The sequence below is a fragment of the Cicer arietinum genome, chromosome 7, assembly GCF_000331145.2.
Source record: "Cicer arietinum cultivar CDC Frontier isolate Library 1 chromosome 7, Cicar.CDCFrontier_v2.0, whole genome shotgun sequence".
In the NCBI taxonomy this organism is placed as follows: domain Eukaryota; kingdom Viridiplantae; phylum Streptophyta; class Magnoliopsida; order Fabales; family Fabaceae; genus Cicer; species Cicer arietinum.
In genome coordinates this window covers 16585931-16605095 of record NC_021166.2, presented here as the reverse complement: position 1 = coordinate 16605095, position 19165 = coordinate 16585931, and the positions used below count along the sequence as shown (strand labels likewise).

The following is a 19165-nucleotide window of genomic DNA, read 5'->3' as shown; positions in this document are numbered from 1 at the left end:
ATATTTTTTAACCTATAATATTTTATTTGATATAATAAATAAAATAATTATAACCAAAAATATTAAATGAATGAAGTGATCCAATTCAAACTAATGGATCAAATTTTTTGAGAAAACAATTCAAATTAAACTATATACTAATTTTAATATTTGAATTTGTTTATTTTATACCTCAAAACTAATTCAAAATAAACTGCAAACACCTTTACTTCAAAACATATAAAAATTTTACTAAAAATATATAAAATCAATTTTTTCTACGATACGTATATTAAATAATTTATAATGTTATCTTTTAATAAACTAAACTTTGTTTAAAAGAGATACACAAAATTGGTCACAAAAATAAAGAAAAAATTGTTTTGATTTTGACCTTTTCCTCCATCCTTTAGGGTTTAGTGACCAATGAAGAGTGCTTTCCCTTTCTATTTTATTGTCTGAGAGCTTCACTTAGTAATTTTGTTTTGAAATGAATGAGTATATAAGATATAGAATTATTACTGGAATCTATTAAAAAAAACATTTAAGCGTGGAGTTAGAGAAATTAAATGCTTATTGGATATTCATATTAAAAAGTTATAATTGAGTGATACATATTTGCAAGACTCATTAGACACTCAAATGGGAGAGTTTCAATGTGGGTGCATTAAGTGTGAGAATTAAAGAGTTTACCCTTATTTTATCTTAAATTTTTTTTTTTTTTTGGAAAAGTGTGAATGTTTCCTTAGCTTGATTATGCAGCGTTTAATGTATGTCAAAAATAGGACTTAACACGAGTGTTATCATAGCTTTGTTGTTCTCAATATCCACCAAGTTTGTAAATAAAAAGAGTGGTTGAGAAAATCAATTTTAATAATGCATAACATTAAGTGTATATTAGGACTTATGATTACTTTTGAAATTCATGGAAATGCATTGAAATTATTTTGAAGTCATTTTTACATCAATGAATCGATTCTTGAAGTCTTTAAATCAATTTATTATAGTCCTGAATTTGCTTTTAGAAATTCGATGCACATTAATTGATTCATCTGTTGTAAATTAATTCGTGAAATCTTTTAATCTCACGATAAATCAATTTACACATGTCATAAATTGATTTATGACAGTTTGTGATTAATCGTTGGATTTTAGAGAACATATGAATCGATTTATACTTAAATTTAGATTGATTCACACAAGCACACTTTTAATTTTTTTGTACATTAAATTGTATTTTCTCGTTTAACCATTTACTAATAATTATCATCCATCTTAGATATTTCATTTTAGCATCCATTTTCCCCTTCTTTCATTTCAAGTCCCAATCTAAATCACCCACGTATTTTGATTCACTTTCTTGGTGTGAGAATTTGAGTGAGAAAAATTGGGGTATATTTTTTGCCGTAGTAAACTAATATTTACAAATTAAAATAAATTTAGTAAACTATACCCAAAAAAATTAGTCCAAGGACAAATCTCTTACCAAGTTTATCATAGGTTTCCTTTCATCTCAAACTAGAAAAATGTAAAATCAATATGATGTTTTCAGCAAAGTAATTAACAAGCTGCAATTAATGAATATCATGCGGGGATAGCTCAGTTGGGAGAGCGTCAGACTGAAGATCTGAAGGTCGCGTGTTCGATCCACGCTCACCGCAATATATGGTTTTTATTTTTATTTTGTATTGCTTCCAATAATTTTATGCATCAGTAGGTCTGCATCGAGATAACCTGAAAAAGATGTCATTCTGATGTACATAGCCTTCCATCCTCAAACTACATAGTTTATTATAAATGTCAATATATGTATTTATAGTGGTGGAACAAAGATAATTGATAAGTTCTTCATTCTTGTCTTGTTGCAGGGTCAATAATCGTTGCATCTCAACTAGCTTGTGGTACTAATCATTTAGCAAATGCCCTAAAAATTAATCAGCAAGCCAAATCATGTTCTAAAGTTAAAGATAACTCTTCATTTTTATGTCAAACAGACGTATCACTCTTCATTATGTACTTCTTTAGTGAGAGACATTCTTCTTCAAAATAGAAAGGGTTTCCAATAACTAAACTAAATTGATAATGTGGTATAATTCAGTTCAAGTTTTACCTCATAAGTACTCTTATATAGTGTGACAAGGAGAATGATACATTAAATCGTACAAGTAGTTGTATTCCTTTTACATTATTTATTTTTTATTAAAATAAAAACATGTACATGGCGTTGTTTGGAGCATGAGATCGATTCAAAGGTCTAAAAAGAACTAAAGTTGGGGTGCAGTTCCAATTCGATCATCACAATCTTTTTTAAATTGAAATTGAATCGTCTATCTTTCTTAAGCGAAAAGTAAAATAATTTTAGACAAGAAAAAAAATAGAATATAAGAGATGGTGATATTTAAAATAGAGAGAAATAGACATGAACTAACATAAATCAAAAGAGAGATAGAGACAGAGATAAAAATAAAATAAAGATAGAGAAATAAAAGTTAAAATATCTTTAGTCTTTCAAATTTGAAAATGATATCCTCCACCAAAATTGTCACATCAGATGTCATATGTAACTTCAATGGAACTTCCATTAAAAAGTTGTGATGACTGTTCACATTTTACAATGATAATATATTTTCAAAATTAAATATAATTAGTTCTTTTTTAAAATCAAGGTATATAAAAGAGAAAACTTAAAATCTCTTACATAATAATATAAGGAAAATGTTAATAAGTGTTTTAAAAATATTTATTTTTTATTAAAAGTTATCATTAAATTTTTAAAGATTTGAAATTTTCTCTTTTTAAGAAAAAGTTATTATTTTTAACTTCTTTTAAGACAATTGTTATAATATAAATATATGATATAAATTAAATAATTGAACTCGATTGGGCGATGATGACCATCGAATATATTCAGAATGACTCAATTAAGTATAGTTTTTATTCCATATTTTTGTGATTCGTTTATTTATTTATTTTCTCTCAACTCTTTCATAAAATTTAGTATGAAGGAAGTTCATGTAATTAATAAGATAGATTTATAACTATTATACATAAACAATAATGAGAACAAAAAAAATCATAGGAAACTTGATTATATTAAGTTAAATTAAACAAAACAAAGGTTTAATTGGACTTTAAGTCCTTGAAATATTATTTTTTAAGGGTAGTCCTTGAATAATTTAGAAATTTTTAATATGTTCTTCAATTAAAAGTTTATATTTTTCATAACTTGTCAATACTTTTTTGGCAAAATATTCTTTAATTTTTTTTCTTTACAAATTAGTCACTTGTGTTTCCATACCTTACAATATTGAACTATTTTTAATCATAATCTTATTTTAATCATTTGTAAGTTAGAGATGTTTCAAATTTTACAATTAGTTTTGTTATCAATCTTATAAAAAATAATATAACAAATTTTCACGTGATTCATGATCTGGATTAAGAAAATTTCACATTTATTTTTAAGAACTCTAATATGTATTTCATTCAAATTTTTACTTGTTTAATTATTTTTCTAAAAATCGATTGACGATTTATGTTTCTAAGGTTACTACAATCAAAATCCTTTAAGAATTGCATGACTTATTGAAAAAATTTGGAGAGTTTGAGGTTTTAATTTTGTTAGTTTGAAATTAAGATAATTGGTATGTAGGTAATGACAATTTTTTTATAGTGTACAAATATTTACAAACATAAAAGACGAACTTTAAACCAAAAAAATAAAGAACTAACTTATTACAAGAAAAAAAAAAATATATATATATATATATATATATGTGCGTGTGTGTATTTTTGTTTAAATTAAAGGACAATAAGATGAATTTTACCTATTTATAATTAGATTAATGAACTAATATGTTTTCATTGAGTCCCTAAAATTTTAAATGAGTTGAATTTAGGAACTAAACTTTTTGCCTCAATTTTAAATTATTTATTAGTTCTGCAATCTAATTCTATAAATTATTTAAAAATTCAAGGACTTAGTTTAAAGCTATTTAAGTTTAGATCCAATTATATTACATATTATTAATAACAAGTTTATACAAGCTTTATTTTTCAATGACTTATATATAAATCGTCAAATACTTTAGGAACTTCTGAGTCATTAGGTCTAAAAATTAACGTGCTAAATTTCAAGAGTAAACTACCAATTGTGTCCATAAACTATCACATTATCTCATTCTTGGACCTTTTTTTTTTTAGAAAAAAAAAATAGTATTTGACGGAAGTATATGAAATTAATAAATAGTTATCTAACATTTACCTCATCCTACCCACTAGTCCTTGTGGTTAGTAGGGCACCAAATTGACTTATCAATAGGATTATAGCGATGATGATAGGACAAAATGTTACTGTTATTTAACAGTTTCATATAAGAATCTCTAATGAAGTCTAACTATAGTATATATTTTTTTTAATAAATTAAATCAGTAATTAGTTGTTATATTAGTTTTTTTTCTTCTTTTATCTGAATTTAAACTCAGATCATTTAATTCTTTAACATTTATCTTAAACCAGTTAAACAACTCAACACCCAATATAGTTGTATATATTTAGCATACTAAAGAAGAGTTTTTCCCCATTTTTCATTTAATCCAAAAATTGTAGTATCCATTTAAAAATTTTTTTTGAGGTACTTGATAAAAAAGTTGAGTGATTATTAGATATTTATATTAAAAAATTATATAAATAAGTGATGTATATTTGCAACTAGTTAAGCACCCAAAAAAAGAGAGGTTTATTGTGGGTGCATTAAGTATGATTGTATGAGAGATAATAGTTTAGGAATGAAAAAAAGAGTTTGCATCGTTTTTTTTCCTTCCATATTTTTATTTTGAGAAGGAAAAATTTATAATTTAAATTAACTTTTTTTAGTGAAAAGATTAAAAAATAATTATACAAGAAAAGATTTAAATGAAAGGAATACTTACTACTGATCAAATTCAATACAGCGACGAAACTCTAACCAATATTCTCATATGCTTCCTAAACTAGAAAACTTAAAAACAATGTGATTTTCAAGAAAGCCATTAGTAAGCTGTGAGAATCATCCAACATGCGGGGATAGCTCAGTTGGGAGAGCGTCAGACTGAAGATCTGAAGGTCGCGTGTTCGATCCACGCTCACCGCATTTTTTTTTCATATTTTTCATCATTTATATGGAAATTGCTTTGAAGTTCTGATTATATAACATGTAAAATTACTAATGTGGTGAAAGATATACATTTATTTGCAATATTATTCCAGCACTATTATAATACAAAAATTACATGCATTGACAATAAATTCTCACATAGCTTTCCATCCTCAAATTACATACTTTATTTTAATCTCAATATATACTACAAGTAGTGGTGGAACAAAGATAAGATAACTGATAAATTCTTCATTCTTGCAGCGTGATCCGGTGAGTCAAGAAGCTTTTCATCTCAACTAGCTTGTGATACTAATCATTTAGTAAATGAACTAAAAATTAATCAGCAAGCCAAATAATGTTTTACATATCAAGATAGCTCCATTTTTATGCCAAATAGACACATCACTCTTCATTCTACACTTCTTTAAGGGGAAGTTGTTCTTATTTGAATTGACCGTTTTTAACTGTTGAAATGACAAAGCACATATCAATATTGATAGAAGATTCATAAATGAGAAATGATTTTTGTAGAATCAAATTGAGACAATTTTCATGACATCCGCAGTTTAACTATGAGGTTAATTACGTTTGAAAGATAGTTAATGAATATACAGATTTCAAAACTCATCATCGGTCACTAATATAACTTCATTAATCACGAATATGGACACGGTGGTTAATCATAATTTTGATTGTTCAACTACTGTTAAATCTAAACACCTTAGAGTTGTGGTTAATGACGTCTAAATTCATGGATAGTGAAGTTTAATCAATGGTTAATGAGTTATGATATTTAGTATATCTATTAACACTCAATTGAACTACATCAACCATTTAGATGTTGCTGCAAAAATTGTCAAACAAAAATTTTAGTTGTTCAAATAAGACAACTGTTCATAAACTATTCAATTGGCAATAGCTAGTATTCTCTATGCTTTGATTGAATAAACTCATTATTTTTGCATCTAAAAAATCATAGACAATCACCTAGGTAAGTTATGCTCATATAATAAGATGAACACCACAAGACAGAAAAAGAGATTGGAAGAGAAATGCAAGTGTACCTTTGAAACTAAGTTATTAGACTTGTTATGTTATGTCCTCTGACATCTCAACCAAGGTGGCTGAGACAACAAATTCTTGTCAATGCAAGGATTAAAATCAATGGTAACGATTCTATGATCATCCAAATCATACATACGAACATCAAAAGTATCCCTAAAGTAGATGCAATTCCTTTGATATCCAATTAATTCTTCAGCTGAAACAGAAAAGTTACAACTATTTCCCAAAATGAAAGCTCTATCTCTCAGATTTTTGACATCAACCCAAGTTCCCCATTCTTCATCCAACTTATAAACTTTAAAACATTCCACAACAGCGTCTCGATCGTGTCGTCGTCCACCATAGTTCCCTCTCATGCTTTCACTTTCAAAGTACCTATCAACAACATAAAGACATCCACATGACTCCACCAAATGTTTCTTGTTTCCAAAACCACACAAAGGAGGTGAAAATTGTATCAACCTTAAACAAGTTATATCAACCCATGAAATAGTTCCCCATTTATCAGTAACATAAATTTGACCCTTGAACACAATAACATCATCATAGTAGAAATTCTTGTCATCCACAAGTTTCCATTTTTCATCACCATGTTTCATGAATCCTAGTTTACCCTCTTGAAAGATGCAACAAGCTACACAATCTTCAACATCAATCCAAGGAGAGTTAGGAAAGAACACAACTTTGCTAACAGAACTTGAAAAACGTGTAGTCTTTTGAATTGTATAGGATTTGCATAGTTCAATGACCCTATAATCTAACAAGTTCCATAGCATCACAGAAGTGCTGTAGCTTAAAGGGTATGATAATTTGCGGTCGGAGATAGGACTCAACAAACTCAAAGGTTGATTCTTTGATTCTTCCACCTTAATCAACCACCCTTTGTTAGAAGATGGTGTTAAAGGTGCTAAATTGGAGTTGGAACTTGCATCAGTTGGTTCAATGAGATAAATGGTAGATTGATTGAGGAAGGTGTTTGTGTTGTTGTAGATAGGGTGAGGTATTTGTAGAGGAAAAGAAGGAGAATTTGGAAGACAAGGAGGAATGGAAGAACGATGTGATTTACATACACTGCGAAATCTGATGATATCTATGTGACTGTCAAGATATTTTCCTATGATGGGCCATAGCTCTATGGGGAGTTGAGACCAATCTGCTTTCTCATCCATGGTTTCTGAGTTCAAAGATCTGTGTGTGTTGATTCTGGTTTTCATGTTTGGTTTATAATCTCTATATATAGGACTCTTTGTTCAAAGGGGTGTTGGAAAAATTCAAGTTACAAAATAGCTATGAATTTACAAGAAGGTGACTGAGAAAACAAGTCACAAGACTGAGAAGTTTTTTAGATCTTGTTGGTGGAATTTCCATCTTAGGTTGTTTCTGCGAAGGAAACTTTTTCTAGGAACTGACTTGAAAAGTCTTCTGAGTAATAATATAATACTCTTCCCTGAATAATAAAGTAAGATTTTTGCTACTTACACCCTTCTACATCATAGATATACACCCTATGACCCAAATTATCTAACTATGATGCCCAAAATATTCCTAGCCTCATATTAATTTTACCAAATTCTTTCTATATCTTCCATTAACAATTTTTTTTTAAATGTAAAAAAGAGGGATATTGTTGGTTTGTGCTCCCGTCCCAACACATCAAATATTCTCACAATATCTTATAGTATGCTGCATTTAGAAGATCCTATCACTAATATTTTATTTTATTTATGTTAGTTTTTATTGAATAAACATTGGGTGAAAGATCCATTAAATATTTGTAGTTGTACAAATTTTATATAAATGTTGACTCGCGTGTCTTTGGAGAGATGTAAACGTAAGTTCATTTAGAAGTGCTATTTGATTTTGAAGGAATTTTCTACCTTATAATGAAGTACTATCCTCGCACTTTAAATTTATGTTAAAAAATTTGCTTGAGTTTATATATTTGATTTTGAGGAATATAGTTTGATCCAAAGGTCATGTGTGCTTGGAATGAATAATTAGTATTTTGTTGTCCGTTTGACTTGATTGGACTATATGATATTGTTTTTTGTTCTTGATTTTGGATCATGTCTCTTCCGTAGATTCAATATCTTTAAATAACTTGGCAGTTGTTGTCTCAAAAATAAGAATCTTTGAATATATTGAATTTGGAGGAAAGATGTGATCAATAAAACAAAATTGAGTGAGAAATAATCGGTTCTAAACTAATCTATACTGTTACTATTAATGTAGAAAATTTAAATTATCGTGAATATATTATTGATCTTCCTCTCAATCATGTTAAGGAAGCTATTTATAAAGATCAAGAACTAGCACATCAAGTATCATAAATGATTGATTGTAAAGATAAATTTTATTTAGTATTATTGAAATACTTTATTCTAACAATATATGGTGTGATCTCCTCCAAAGTATGAAAAAATATATTTATCATGTGAATTTCACGGACTAATGTTGTTGTCTAATTTTTAAATAGTCGACCATATATTTTATAGTGAGGAATTATATCATTCTTCTTGTCAAGGTACTATTTGTTTTAACTACCCAAATTTGGTACTCTATCTGTTCTTGTTAATAAACAAAAGTGGGTCAACAAAAATTGATAAATTTAGTCCAAATTTAAAACAAATACATCAATTTTTATTAATTTACTTTTTTTTATAAATAAGAATGAATGAAGTAGCTAATATGATGTCACATTTGATGGTTTTAAATTGTGGTTGCAATTATGCTGCAAAAATTGATATTGCGATAAAATATTGTGGTCGCAATTACTCTTGCGATGTCATTTAGATACCGCTAAATTATTTATATTTCAATTGAAAATCAAAGAACATAATTTAGCACAATTCAGAATATATATATATATATATTATATATATTCCATCATCTTCAATATCCTCGTCAACAAGTACTAGTTCAATCAAGATATCTTAATGCAAGCATTATCATAACTTTTATTTGTCGTACAATTATTTCTATTAATTCTAGAATTATTGGGTCATAAAAATAAATGGTACCTAAGCCCTTACTTTAAAGCCCATTATATTCACGTCCCTCATATAATAATATGTATAGTAGTCGAGTGCATTTAAATGTTATTGTAAACTTCATATTGTTTTATATATCATGCAAGGGACATTGGTATACTTAATTAAGTAATAAATTATTATGTGTTCTAAGTAACCTTGTAAGTTTATAGGTGTTTGTTTATTTTAATCGGTTGTCACATTTGAATTGGACTCATCCAACTACCCTTTCAATAAGGGTGTTTCTTCATTCACCCTGACTGTTCTCAAATACACAAAAATACACACATTCGAATTGACTAATCTAGACGTGTAAAATATACATCAGGATTAGCCAATCCAGACAAAATTTAGAGGCTTGTGAGAAAATTTGGAGGTGATAAAAGAAGTTATTTTCAATAAAGAGGCCTATTGAGACCAAACACCAAAGCACAAGTTTTTGAACTTTTAAGCCATAGATGAGAATGTAAACTGGTATATACTCCCCAGAGAGATATGGTCTAACATTGGAAAATCTCTTGAGAATCACATAGATGTCCTTAGATTTCAAAGTGTTTGTGTGTCGTGGTGTTCTTCCATCCCTTCCTCTCTTTCAAATTCTCCTTCTTTTCCTTTGAAACTCACCTCATCTATAACTCCATAAACACTCACAACAAATAAGCTACCATTTATCTTATTGAACCAATTGATGGAAGCTCCAACTCCATTTTGGCACCTTTGGTGCTTTCTTCCAAAGGGTGGCTGGTTATGCTTAAAGAATCAAAATGCTATGGAACTTATTGGACTATTGGGTCATCGAGCTATGCAAATTGTATACCATTCTAAACCTTAAGAGATTCCCCAATGTTGAGAGCAAAGCTGTGTTCTATCCTAACTCTCCTTGGATTGATGTTTGACAATTGCATGGCTTGTTGTGTCTTCCAAGAGGGAAAACTGGGATTCATGAAACATGGGGATGAGAAATGGACACTTGTGCATGACAATAATTTCTACTATGATGATGTTATGGTGTTCAAGGGTCAGTTTTATGTTGTTGACAAGTGGGAAGCCATTTCAAGAGTTAATGTCTCTTCCTTGAAGTTGATACAGTTTTCACCTCCCTTGTGTTGTTTTGGGAATAAGAAGCATTTGGTGGAGTCGTGTGGAGTCTTCATGTTGTTGATAGATACTAAGAAAGTGAACCAAATAGAATGGAATATTTTGGACTAGCACTTGATAAAGATGCTGCTGTGGGTGGTTTTAAAGTTTATAAGTTTGATGAAGAGTGTGGAGCATGGGTTGATGTGAACAACTTGGGTGACAGAGCCTGCATTTTTGGAACATAGTTGGAACTTACCTGTTTCAGCTAAAGCATTAACTGGATAAAATGGGAACTGCATCTACTTCACGGTGAACTTGGACAATCACAGATTCTCTAGACCTTACTTTGATCCTTGCATTGACAAAGAATTGTGGATTCAACCACCTTGGCTGAGAAGTTAGAGGATGCAATTAGTTAAGAGCTTCTATATGAAGAAGAACGCCTCTGCCTGAAGAAGTGCAGAATGCAGACACAATACTATTTGGCGTAAAAAAGGGAGAGTTGGTCTTGATTTGTAAAAAATGATTATGATTGCTGTTTAGTTTTTAGTGATTGTTATTCCACTATAAGCATAAATGAGATTAAATTATGCAGTTTGAGTTAAACCCTATCATCATGGCATCTTCTGCATATCCTCTCGATGCAGTCTACCTTGTTTCTGACTTGATTCGTGATCAGTTGAATGTATGTCAATACATAAAATTATTATTCTATACTGCTAGATCATTACTTGATAATGGTTTTCCTGAATTAAAATATTGTTTCTAGAATTTCTAATTGGAATATGTCAAAACAGCTTTAGGTATCATCTAGACGCTTGCCAATTCATCCTCGTCCACCTAAATGATACTCCAGAAGTGACATCTTTGATAGAAACAATTGAGGTACAAATCGCCAGTAATTCGTTAGTCTATTGTGAAAATATAGCACCACTATTCACTGAAATGATTGGTGTAGTATTAAAAATTGCAGATGCTTTCAGATTATTTTCTTTTCATTCTAATGCAAAGTATGTCATCTTGTTGTTTCATTCTAATTGCTTCATTTTTCACATCAAGTCACCTGTTTAATCGTGATTTCAAACAAAACTAATGTATCTTACTCTTACCAACAAAGTTAAACATGGCACGGAGATTAAGAATCCACTCCATAGGTATCAAAACAGCATAGAAACACAGTTTAATGATGGAACAGTTTGGAGAAAAAATTTACAAAAGGGAAAAGGAAGCAGAATGTTCATTTAAAATGAGGGACCAAAGGAAAATTAGAGATTTTCAAATCTCCTGTGATTGCAAATAATGTAATATATTTACATTAGGATTTTGATGAACTGATATGTTTCATCATTACCTTGGCAGATTCTTGAGCAAAGTATTTTTGCCTAAGCATCACATAAGGGTACCCAACAAATGATAAAATGTGGGCAGGCTTTGAAAAAGAAAGTATTTCATACCAAACTTGATTGTTCTCATCAATCTCAATTGAAAAGCGTTCTTCTCCTGCCTGTTGTCAAAATGATAACAAATTTGAACTTATCAGAGTTCAATGTTTTTCAATAGCTTTGCTTGCAAAAAGGTCAAGTACAAGATACTAATTAAAAGTAAGACAAACTCAGAAATCATTTACACAAAGACAGACATATTAGCATGTAGCCCCTCTTATCTGTTTCACCATATTTGAGTAGTTTTTCATGCTAAATTACCAAAAGAACCTCCTAAATGCATGATAAAAAAGCATGTGACAAACAAATTGAAGAAAGAAACAGTGGTCATTAAGAAGTAAGGACTATGATGGAGTTTTCTTTGCTTTCTCGCACAGAAAATCACCAGTAAGAAATAAGTATAGTGAATGACTGCAAAATAAAACGTGACAGATGTGAGCACTAATTCCACATGGTTGTTTGTTGGCACAGTCAAACTCATTGATTTGTGGGATACCTTCAAATTTCAACCAGACACAATAAAGAGAAGAGTAAAACAAAATCAGCAAGATGAGAGAAAAGACAGTAACCAGTAAGTGACCCTGAAGAGTTCCACCTCCAAAACCAAAGGAAGTAACACGGTTTTTGGCAGTTTTAGTTTCATTTACATACACAACCTGAAGTGGCATCATAAGCCATGGAAGGAACTCCTTGACACAAACACAAAACTTTGCTCCTTGTCGAACTGGTGTTTTTGGATCAACAAAGGCCCAATTCAATCCAAAATGCCTGCAAAGAATTTTCCCATAAAACTCTATCTATACACACAGATTAAAACAAAGAGAGGAAAAACTCTCTAAAATGAGTTTGTTTTCTAAGTGAGAAAACAAAGGTACATCAATCAACTCTTAAATGTTAATAGCATAGAATCAAGATAAACTTCAAACTAAACCAATTCTGAATACACATTTTTTGCTATATAGCCTCAAAGGTTTTCCCCAAAGGAGGAGAGGAGAGGATTGGTAGAAAAGTGTAATTTGTATTTGATTGAATTGAATGAGTAAAAAGTGTAATTACATCAATCTATTTTATCACTTATCACATATATCAAAGAGTAAAAGAGTAACTAACTAGTAACTAAGCACTAACAAACTAGTAACTAATTACATTTCTAATAAAGTAGTGATGCATAAACATATATTTACGAGTTTAACTGGTATGCACTACCGGTGTAAAAAAGTCTTATACATTATTCATTCATACAATCTCATCTCACCATAAAATAATTGTGGAGATATTTTAGAAACTAAAATAGCAAACTGGCATAACAATGACATATGATTCGATGCTATGTGTATATCATTTTTACTGTCACAATGTATATCAATTAAATCTTTCTTTTATGACCTGAAAATCAATTTGGTATGCAATGATGGATAGACATACCTCCAACTTTGGAGAGCACTCTTACCCTTTTCAAAAGTATCAATACCAGTACCGACCAAAACTCGTGCATTATTGAGTAAAAAACCATCTTTGGAGAACCCTTTATCCTCTTTAAGGGAAGACAAGGACTTAGCAGTAACTCCTTTATATTTATCGTCATAATTGAAAGTACCCGACCTAGTAAATAAGGTATGAATCAAAGAAATTGTTTGGTTAAACAGTTTAATTAAACTCTTATAGCATAAACACTTATCATATAAATACTTATGTATAAGTTATTTTTAAAATAAAATATAAAATAAAGTCAAACAGTCTTATAAACATGTCATAAATTGTTTTCATAAGCTCTCTCAAAGAGTCTCATAAGTGTTTATGTTATCAGATAAGCACAAATAAGTCGATCTATAGAAAATATTGCAATTTGAAATGGGTTCTAAAACTTCCAATTTCCTCACCAAATGTTGAATCATGTGATACTTACTTGTTTAGGCAATTCTTTTGGTCTTGGGTAGTGGGGCGAACCCAGGTTAAGAAAACCATTCTCTGTTGAGCATTTTCACAAACACGTCATAGGTTTTATAATGACAAGAAGGAAAATAACGATAGAAGATAATAGAAAGTAAAAAAAGGAATAAGAAAAAAAAGATAAGGTATTGAAAATGGAACATTATAATTATGCTTTGAAAATAGTGTTTGGGAGATATACCAGTTGTTGCGTTTGGCAACGATTATGCTATGGCAGTGTGTGTCGGTGATGATTCTACTGAACTGAACCATAGTGAACCATATTAATTATTAACGTTTATACCGAAGTGCACTTTCAGAATTTCGGGGAAAATTTTATGCCAAAACCAAAATCTGGTAAAAATTCTGTCTAAAAAAATCTGGGGTAAACTAGAGAATGCAAGCAAGATATAAATTTGGGAAAATTCTGAAATTGGGAAAATTCTGAACTTTTCCTATGAGGCGTATCTTGTTAAAATTTGTATTCTAAATATAAATTGAATTAGAAAAAAAAATTACTTAATAATTCTTATAAAATATAATTTAAAATATAAAAGTTGAAAACAAAGATTTAATTAAAACTTTATAAAATAGAATTATAAATTAAAAAAATAAAATTTTATATTAAATTAAAAAATAAAATATTAATAATTAATTTTAAATATGACTATTTTTTTAACCATATATTTTTTATAAGAATTTTTCATTAACTACTTGAGTTTAATAATTTAATTAAAGTAACTATGATTTTATCATAAGAGTAGATTTGCTATTTTATATAAACTAGTAAATTAAAAATTTATTGAAATTAAAAATATAATTTTTAAAATAAATATAATTTTTAGATTAATTTAGATTTTAAAATAAACATAATTTTTATAATAAATTTAGATTTTTTTTATAAGTATAGTTTTATCATTTGCATATAACATACAGAGTTAAATAACTTTTTAATTCTTAATAAATGTTAAAACTTTGTTTTTAATTTCATTCAAAATTGTAAAGCTTTTCAATTCTAAATATATATTCCATTTTTAAAAAAAGTTTAATCAATATACCATAAATTAAAATTTACATATTAAAATGTCATACTTTTTTTAACTTTAAGAAGATCATATCTCCGCTCTGCGACCACATAAAAGATGATTATTTTTATAGTGTAGAATGTGGCATATCCAAGAGGCTATCATCTATATAACCTTTTAAATTTCTGCTGTAGAAGGCTTTTACACACACACAAAAAAAAAATCTTTTAGGTGGTCGCATAGTGGGTACGCAACTCTTAAAGGTAAAAACAATTAGGATATTTTAATAAATAAATTTTATGGTATATTTATTAATTTTTTTTTAAAAAAAGGAAATATACATACAAAAATTTCACAATTTTAGTCCATTCAAAATTATAAAGCTTTTCAATTTTAAAAATACATAAAATTTATTTGTTTGTGATTTTGTAATAGTAATAATAAAATAATTTTTATAATTGTAATTTAAAATAAACGAAAAAAATTGATCCAATTTTAAATACATTAAAATACATCAAATTAATTTTTTTTTTTAAGAATCATCCAAACTAAATTAAATTATAAATAATTTAATATTTGGAACTTTTAATACAAAGCATATTTACGTTTGGAACAATGAGTCAATTAAAAATGTTCTATCTGAGGCTACGCGTTATTGTTGGTTAAAAACTATTTCCAAACTTTTCGGTAGGCTTTTGAAATTTTTTGGAAGTGCTTCCTTTGGAAAAAAGCTACAATATAAGTTATAATCCTTTGTTGCAAGTGTTAGTAATATGATTGTGTTATTTTTATGTACTCCTGCAGCTTGGGTCAAACATGGATATTATTGTTTGAAAAGGTATCAGCTTGATGAAATGACTATAATGGCCGCTACTTATTACTATCTCGAATCTCTAAGAGAAAATAACAAAAAATAATAAAATTAATGTATTAATTATTTGTTTAATTTTTTTTTAATTATTTGTACATATATATTTTTGTTGGAAATTGTAAAACATTCAATATTCATTAATAATATTAAAAAAAATAACATTTTAAATAAAAATATAAAAATAATTTAAATAATAAATACACTTTAAAAATCATAATTTTTTATAACATGTAAAAACAACAAATTCTCCAAAAGACTTAAGAGAAAGTAGTTGTCAGTAAGCATTCCTCCTTGAATGCCTTCACTTCATCTTTAGACAATCTTTATTTTCATTGGAGTTGAAGACAAGCATCCAACATTGGTTGAATGTCAAGAATCATGTTTTGACTTCCGCAAACCAAAGTACACCGAATAAATATTATCGGAAGAAATCATATTAGTTTCAAACACAGAGAGCTCGACACACTTTAACTATAAAGAAAATAAGAAATATCAAATTTAAATCAACTTGGTTAAGAAAATTAAGTTTATTTTATTGAAGAGTCCTAGATGAGAGTGGAGCATTGAGAAAGCAAAATCATCTCGCCACGTTGTTGTATTTGAGAGCCAAACATGTCGCCCACTAACAAACTATAATTTTTCTTTACGCGACTTCATCCCAATGCTAGCAAGCTAGCTACGCCTTACAAACACAACATTTATAAATCAATAACATGGCATTATATAAAACTAAAGTAAACAAAATGGGCGTATCCAAGAAATGGTTGAGAATTGTTCGTAAAAAATTCTTAAGATATTCTTCCAATAAAGACATAATAACACTCCCTCCTCGTACAAGTGTTTGCACAAATCAAAGCGAACAAGCCATACTTGAAAACCAAGTAACCACCGTTAGCGAAGACTTGAGGATAAGTTTGCCATTACAAGCTATTAATTATTCATCAAACATATTCACCAAGGAACACTTTGCGGCAATTAAGATTCAAGCTTATTTCAGGGCTCATCTCGTATGTACTAATTATTATTAATAATTTGTATAGTAAATTTTTTAACTTTTTTTTAATGAATAAATAATATTGAATGAACACAGGCAAGAAGAGCACATAGGGCATTGAAAAGCCTTGTGAAGCTACAAGCGTTAGTTCGTGGGGTGTGTGTGAGGAGACAATCGCGTATAGCAATGCAATGTATGAACGCACTTGTTCGCTTACAAGTCAGGGTTCGTGCAAGGCAATTACTTGGTACTACTAGTTTTGATCATAGTTATAATTAGTGTTTGTTTAGAAACAAGTCGAGTGTCAAATTGAAAGAGAATGAAAACACACCTATGAGAATTTTCAATCTACACTGTGAGGAGTTTTATTTATCTATTTTTTTATAAGTATTTAAATGAAACATAAGTTGAGTAAAAAAATATCAATGTGTTTTTAAATTTTATGTATATGAGCATTTGTAACCTAACGGCTAAGATTAGATTAATTTGTTGGTTAAATTTGGTTTGTGTGTTGGTTAGATTTAGTTAATTTTTTGTTAAGTTTGAAATGTGTTTTATTAATAGAACATGTGTATTGATTGTTTTTGTATCTTTTATAATTATTCAATATGAAACATTCTAAATAATTTAATTTCATTTATATCGAGTTCTCAAGCTTTTTTTTTTCGTATGAGATAAATCTTCTTATCTTTGATCTTTTAGATCAAGATTTATCGAATCATTTATTATTAAGTCATTGCTTCCGAGTTACACTCTAGATGTATAATTTTGGGTGTGAAGATGTGCGTTCAAATTCTTACAAAAGTTGAGCCGGTTATAAAAATGTAAGGCTAACACTTTTATAAATTAATTGATTCATTTATTAATTGTAGTTCTATATAAGAGAGATTTTACAGAGTGTTTGTGTGTATAAAGTATAGATAGAAAATTTGGGGTGTGTCTTAAAATTATCCAATTTTTTGAACGGAAGAGAACACGTTCAAATCGACCACCACAGGTGTGTCCTATCGTCCGAACGATTTGATTGAGTTTGAAGTATGTGGTGTGTTATTTTTAAAAGCTTAAAAATTAATATTTTATTTTTTTTAATGTGTTTTCTCCACATTTTTCTATATAAGGAACCCTCCACGATCGTGTTGTTCTAATAATCTACTTGTTTCACCGGTTCTATTAATTCATTTGTGTTTCCTTAGACGATTTGGTTGAAACCGCTTCATGCAATTTGTGCATACCTATTGTGAATTTCCTTTATAAACAAATGACTTCATTCACTTCATAAAACACACTAAAAACTCGATGCATTAATGATTTTTCTTTCTTCTCCCTTTTCTGATAGATGCAAATTATGAGCCACTTCTCCCGTTTTTTTTTATCATTTTTTTAAAATTATTTTTCGTCAAAATTCGAGTGGTCTTAGTACCTACCATATAATTCTAGAGTGGTTTCTATAGTGCAATGAAATATCAATACAATTTGTAACTAAGTTATTTTATCTTAGAGACGTCGTAGTTCATAGTCTACTTACACAATTTTATACGGAACTACGAGACGTTTTAAATAAAACGACCTAATAAACGACTCAATTCAATAATATATTCGATGAATACTCAATTCAATAATATCTAAAATGATTGAAATTTATTTATTTTTCTTTCAAAACTTAATATGAAGATTTTATGAACACAATTAGCTTTAAGCTAATTGAGGTTTGTGTTCTATTTTGGAGGTACTTTTTGTGGGCGCCACGGACGCTTATGTAGAACACAATTTGGAGAGTGAAAAATGGAATAGTTATCAGTGGAGTGATCCTTGGGGTTTCCATGGAAAAAACGAGTAGGAATTATCTTCATTTATCATTTTTTTTATCATCAAAATTTTGAAAATATAAAATATAATAACGTGATATTAGGTGGATTCATGTATTTTTATACAACTCAACGTCCTTCCAAATTATAATAATAAAGAAGATAAATTGAGAGAATCTTGACTAAAAAAACATTCATTTTTGAATTATATACTAATTTGAATTTCTGTTCAGTTCTAGATGTTGAACTTTGGGATATAATACTAAAAAATAACATGTAATTAAAATGATCAATAATATATATAATATTTTTTTATTTTGTTCTCTTTTTAGAAAAAACAAATAAAGGAGTCTAACAATATTTTACAATTTGAGAAATCAAAACGAGGCTTCAAACTAAATTTAGATCAACTTTCTTACTTTTTTTTTTCTAATTAAAAAAATATATCCAATCGTAAATCAACATTTTTTTTTCTCAAATACAAGAAATTAATGTAATTCTTGATTTTATCTCCTTTACCTCTTTGGTTGATAGGAGTGGTGATATTACTTTTTCTAAGGCCTTTTAGTTTTTTCTTGTTTGCTTGTTGTGTTTTGGGGCATAGCCCCTTCCTTCCATAAAAAAAATTTCAAAAGGATTAATTTTGTATTCTATATGATCGTCAACCTTCCAAATATTTGATTTGTTTCACTTATTCACACACAAATGACCAAAAGACTATGACATATTAACAAGTATATATGGCAATTCAAAAAGTGAAAGTAAAACTAAAAACAAATAGAGAAACAAAACCTTTGTGTTTGAGCTT

At 28.6% G+C, this 19165-nt stretch overlaps 3 protein-coding genes, 2 non-coding genes and 1 pseudogene across 5 annotated transcripts; 4 read left to right on the top strand and 2 right to left on the bottom strand.

Moving 5' to 3' along the window:
• The first annotated feature begins 1567 nt into the window (after nucleotides 1-1567).
• On the top strand, nucleotides 1568-1640 carry TRNAF-GAA (transfer RNA phenylalanine (anticodon GAA)). The gene has a single exon. It is a non-coding gene; the product is annotated as a tRNA-Phe (tRNA).
• A 3398-nt stretch (nucleotides 1641-5038) lies between these two features.
• TRNAF-GAA (transfer RNA phenylalanine (anticodon GAA)) lies at nucleotides 5039-5111 on the top strand. The gene has a single exon. It is a non-coding gene; the product is annotated as a tRNA-Phe (tRNA).
• A 69-nt stretch (nucleotides 5112-5180) lies between these two features.
• LOC101508501 (putative F-box protein At1g65770) lies at nucleotides 5181-7549 on the bottom strand. Its single transcript, XM_004509354.4, has 2 exons — nucleotides 6182-7549; nucleotides 5181-5581 (listed from the first exon to the last, which is right to left on the bottom strand). The coding sequence occupies exon 1, from the start codon at nucleotides 7394-7396 to the stop codon at nucleotides 6212-6214; it is 1185 nt and encodes a 394-aa protein (XP_004509411.1). The 5' UTR covers nucleotides 7397-7549; the 3' UTR covers nucleotides 5181-5581; nucleotides 6182-6211.
• A 1303-nt stretch (nucleotides 7550-8852) lies between these two features.
• On the top strand, nucleotides 8853-10805 carry LOC101511383 (F-box protein SKIP23-like; annotated as a pseudogene).
• A 617-nt stretch (nucleotides 10806-11422) lies between these two features.
• LOC101507966 (UPF0548 protein At2g17695) lies at nucleotides 11423-14128 on the bottom strand. Its single transcript, XM_004509353.3, has 5 exons — nucleotides 13865-14128; nucleotides 13640-13701; nucleotides 13159-13335; nucleotides 12303-12501; nucleotides 11423-11795 (listed from the first exon to the last, which is right to left on the bottom strand). The coding sequence occupies exons 2-5, from the start codon at nucleotides 13696-13698 to the stop codon at nucleotides 11607-11609; spliced, it is 624 nt and encodes a 207-aa protein (XP_004509410.1). The 5' UTR covers nucleotides 13699-13701; nucleotides 13865-14128; the 3' UTR covers nucleotides 11423-11606.
• A 2150-nt stretch (nucleotides 14129-16278) lies between these two features.
• Nucleotides 16279-17192, top strand: LOC101507643 (protein IQ-DOMAIN 7). The gene is made up of 2 exons (XM_004509351.4): nucleotides 16279-16565; nucleotides 16649-17192. The coding sequence occupies exons 1-2, from the start codon at nucleotides 16302-16304 to the stop codon at nucleotides 16829-16831; spliced, it is 447 nt and encodes a 148-aa protein (XP_004509408.3). The 5' UTR covers nucleotides 16279-16301; the 3' UTR covers nucleotides 16832-17192.
• Nucleotides 17193-19165: the final 1973 nt, after the last annotated feature.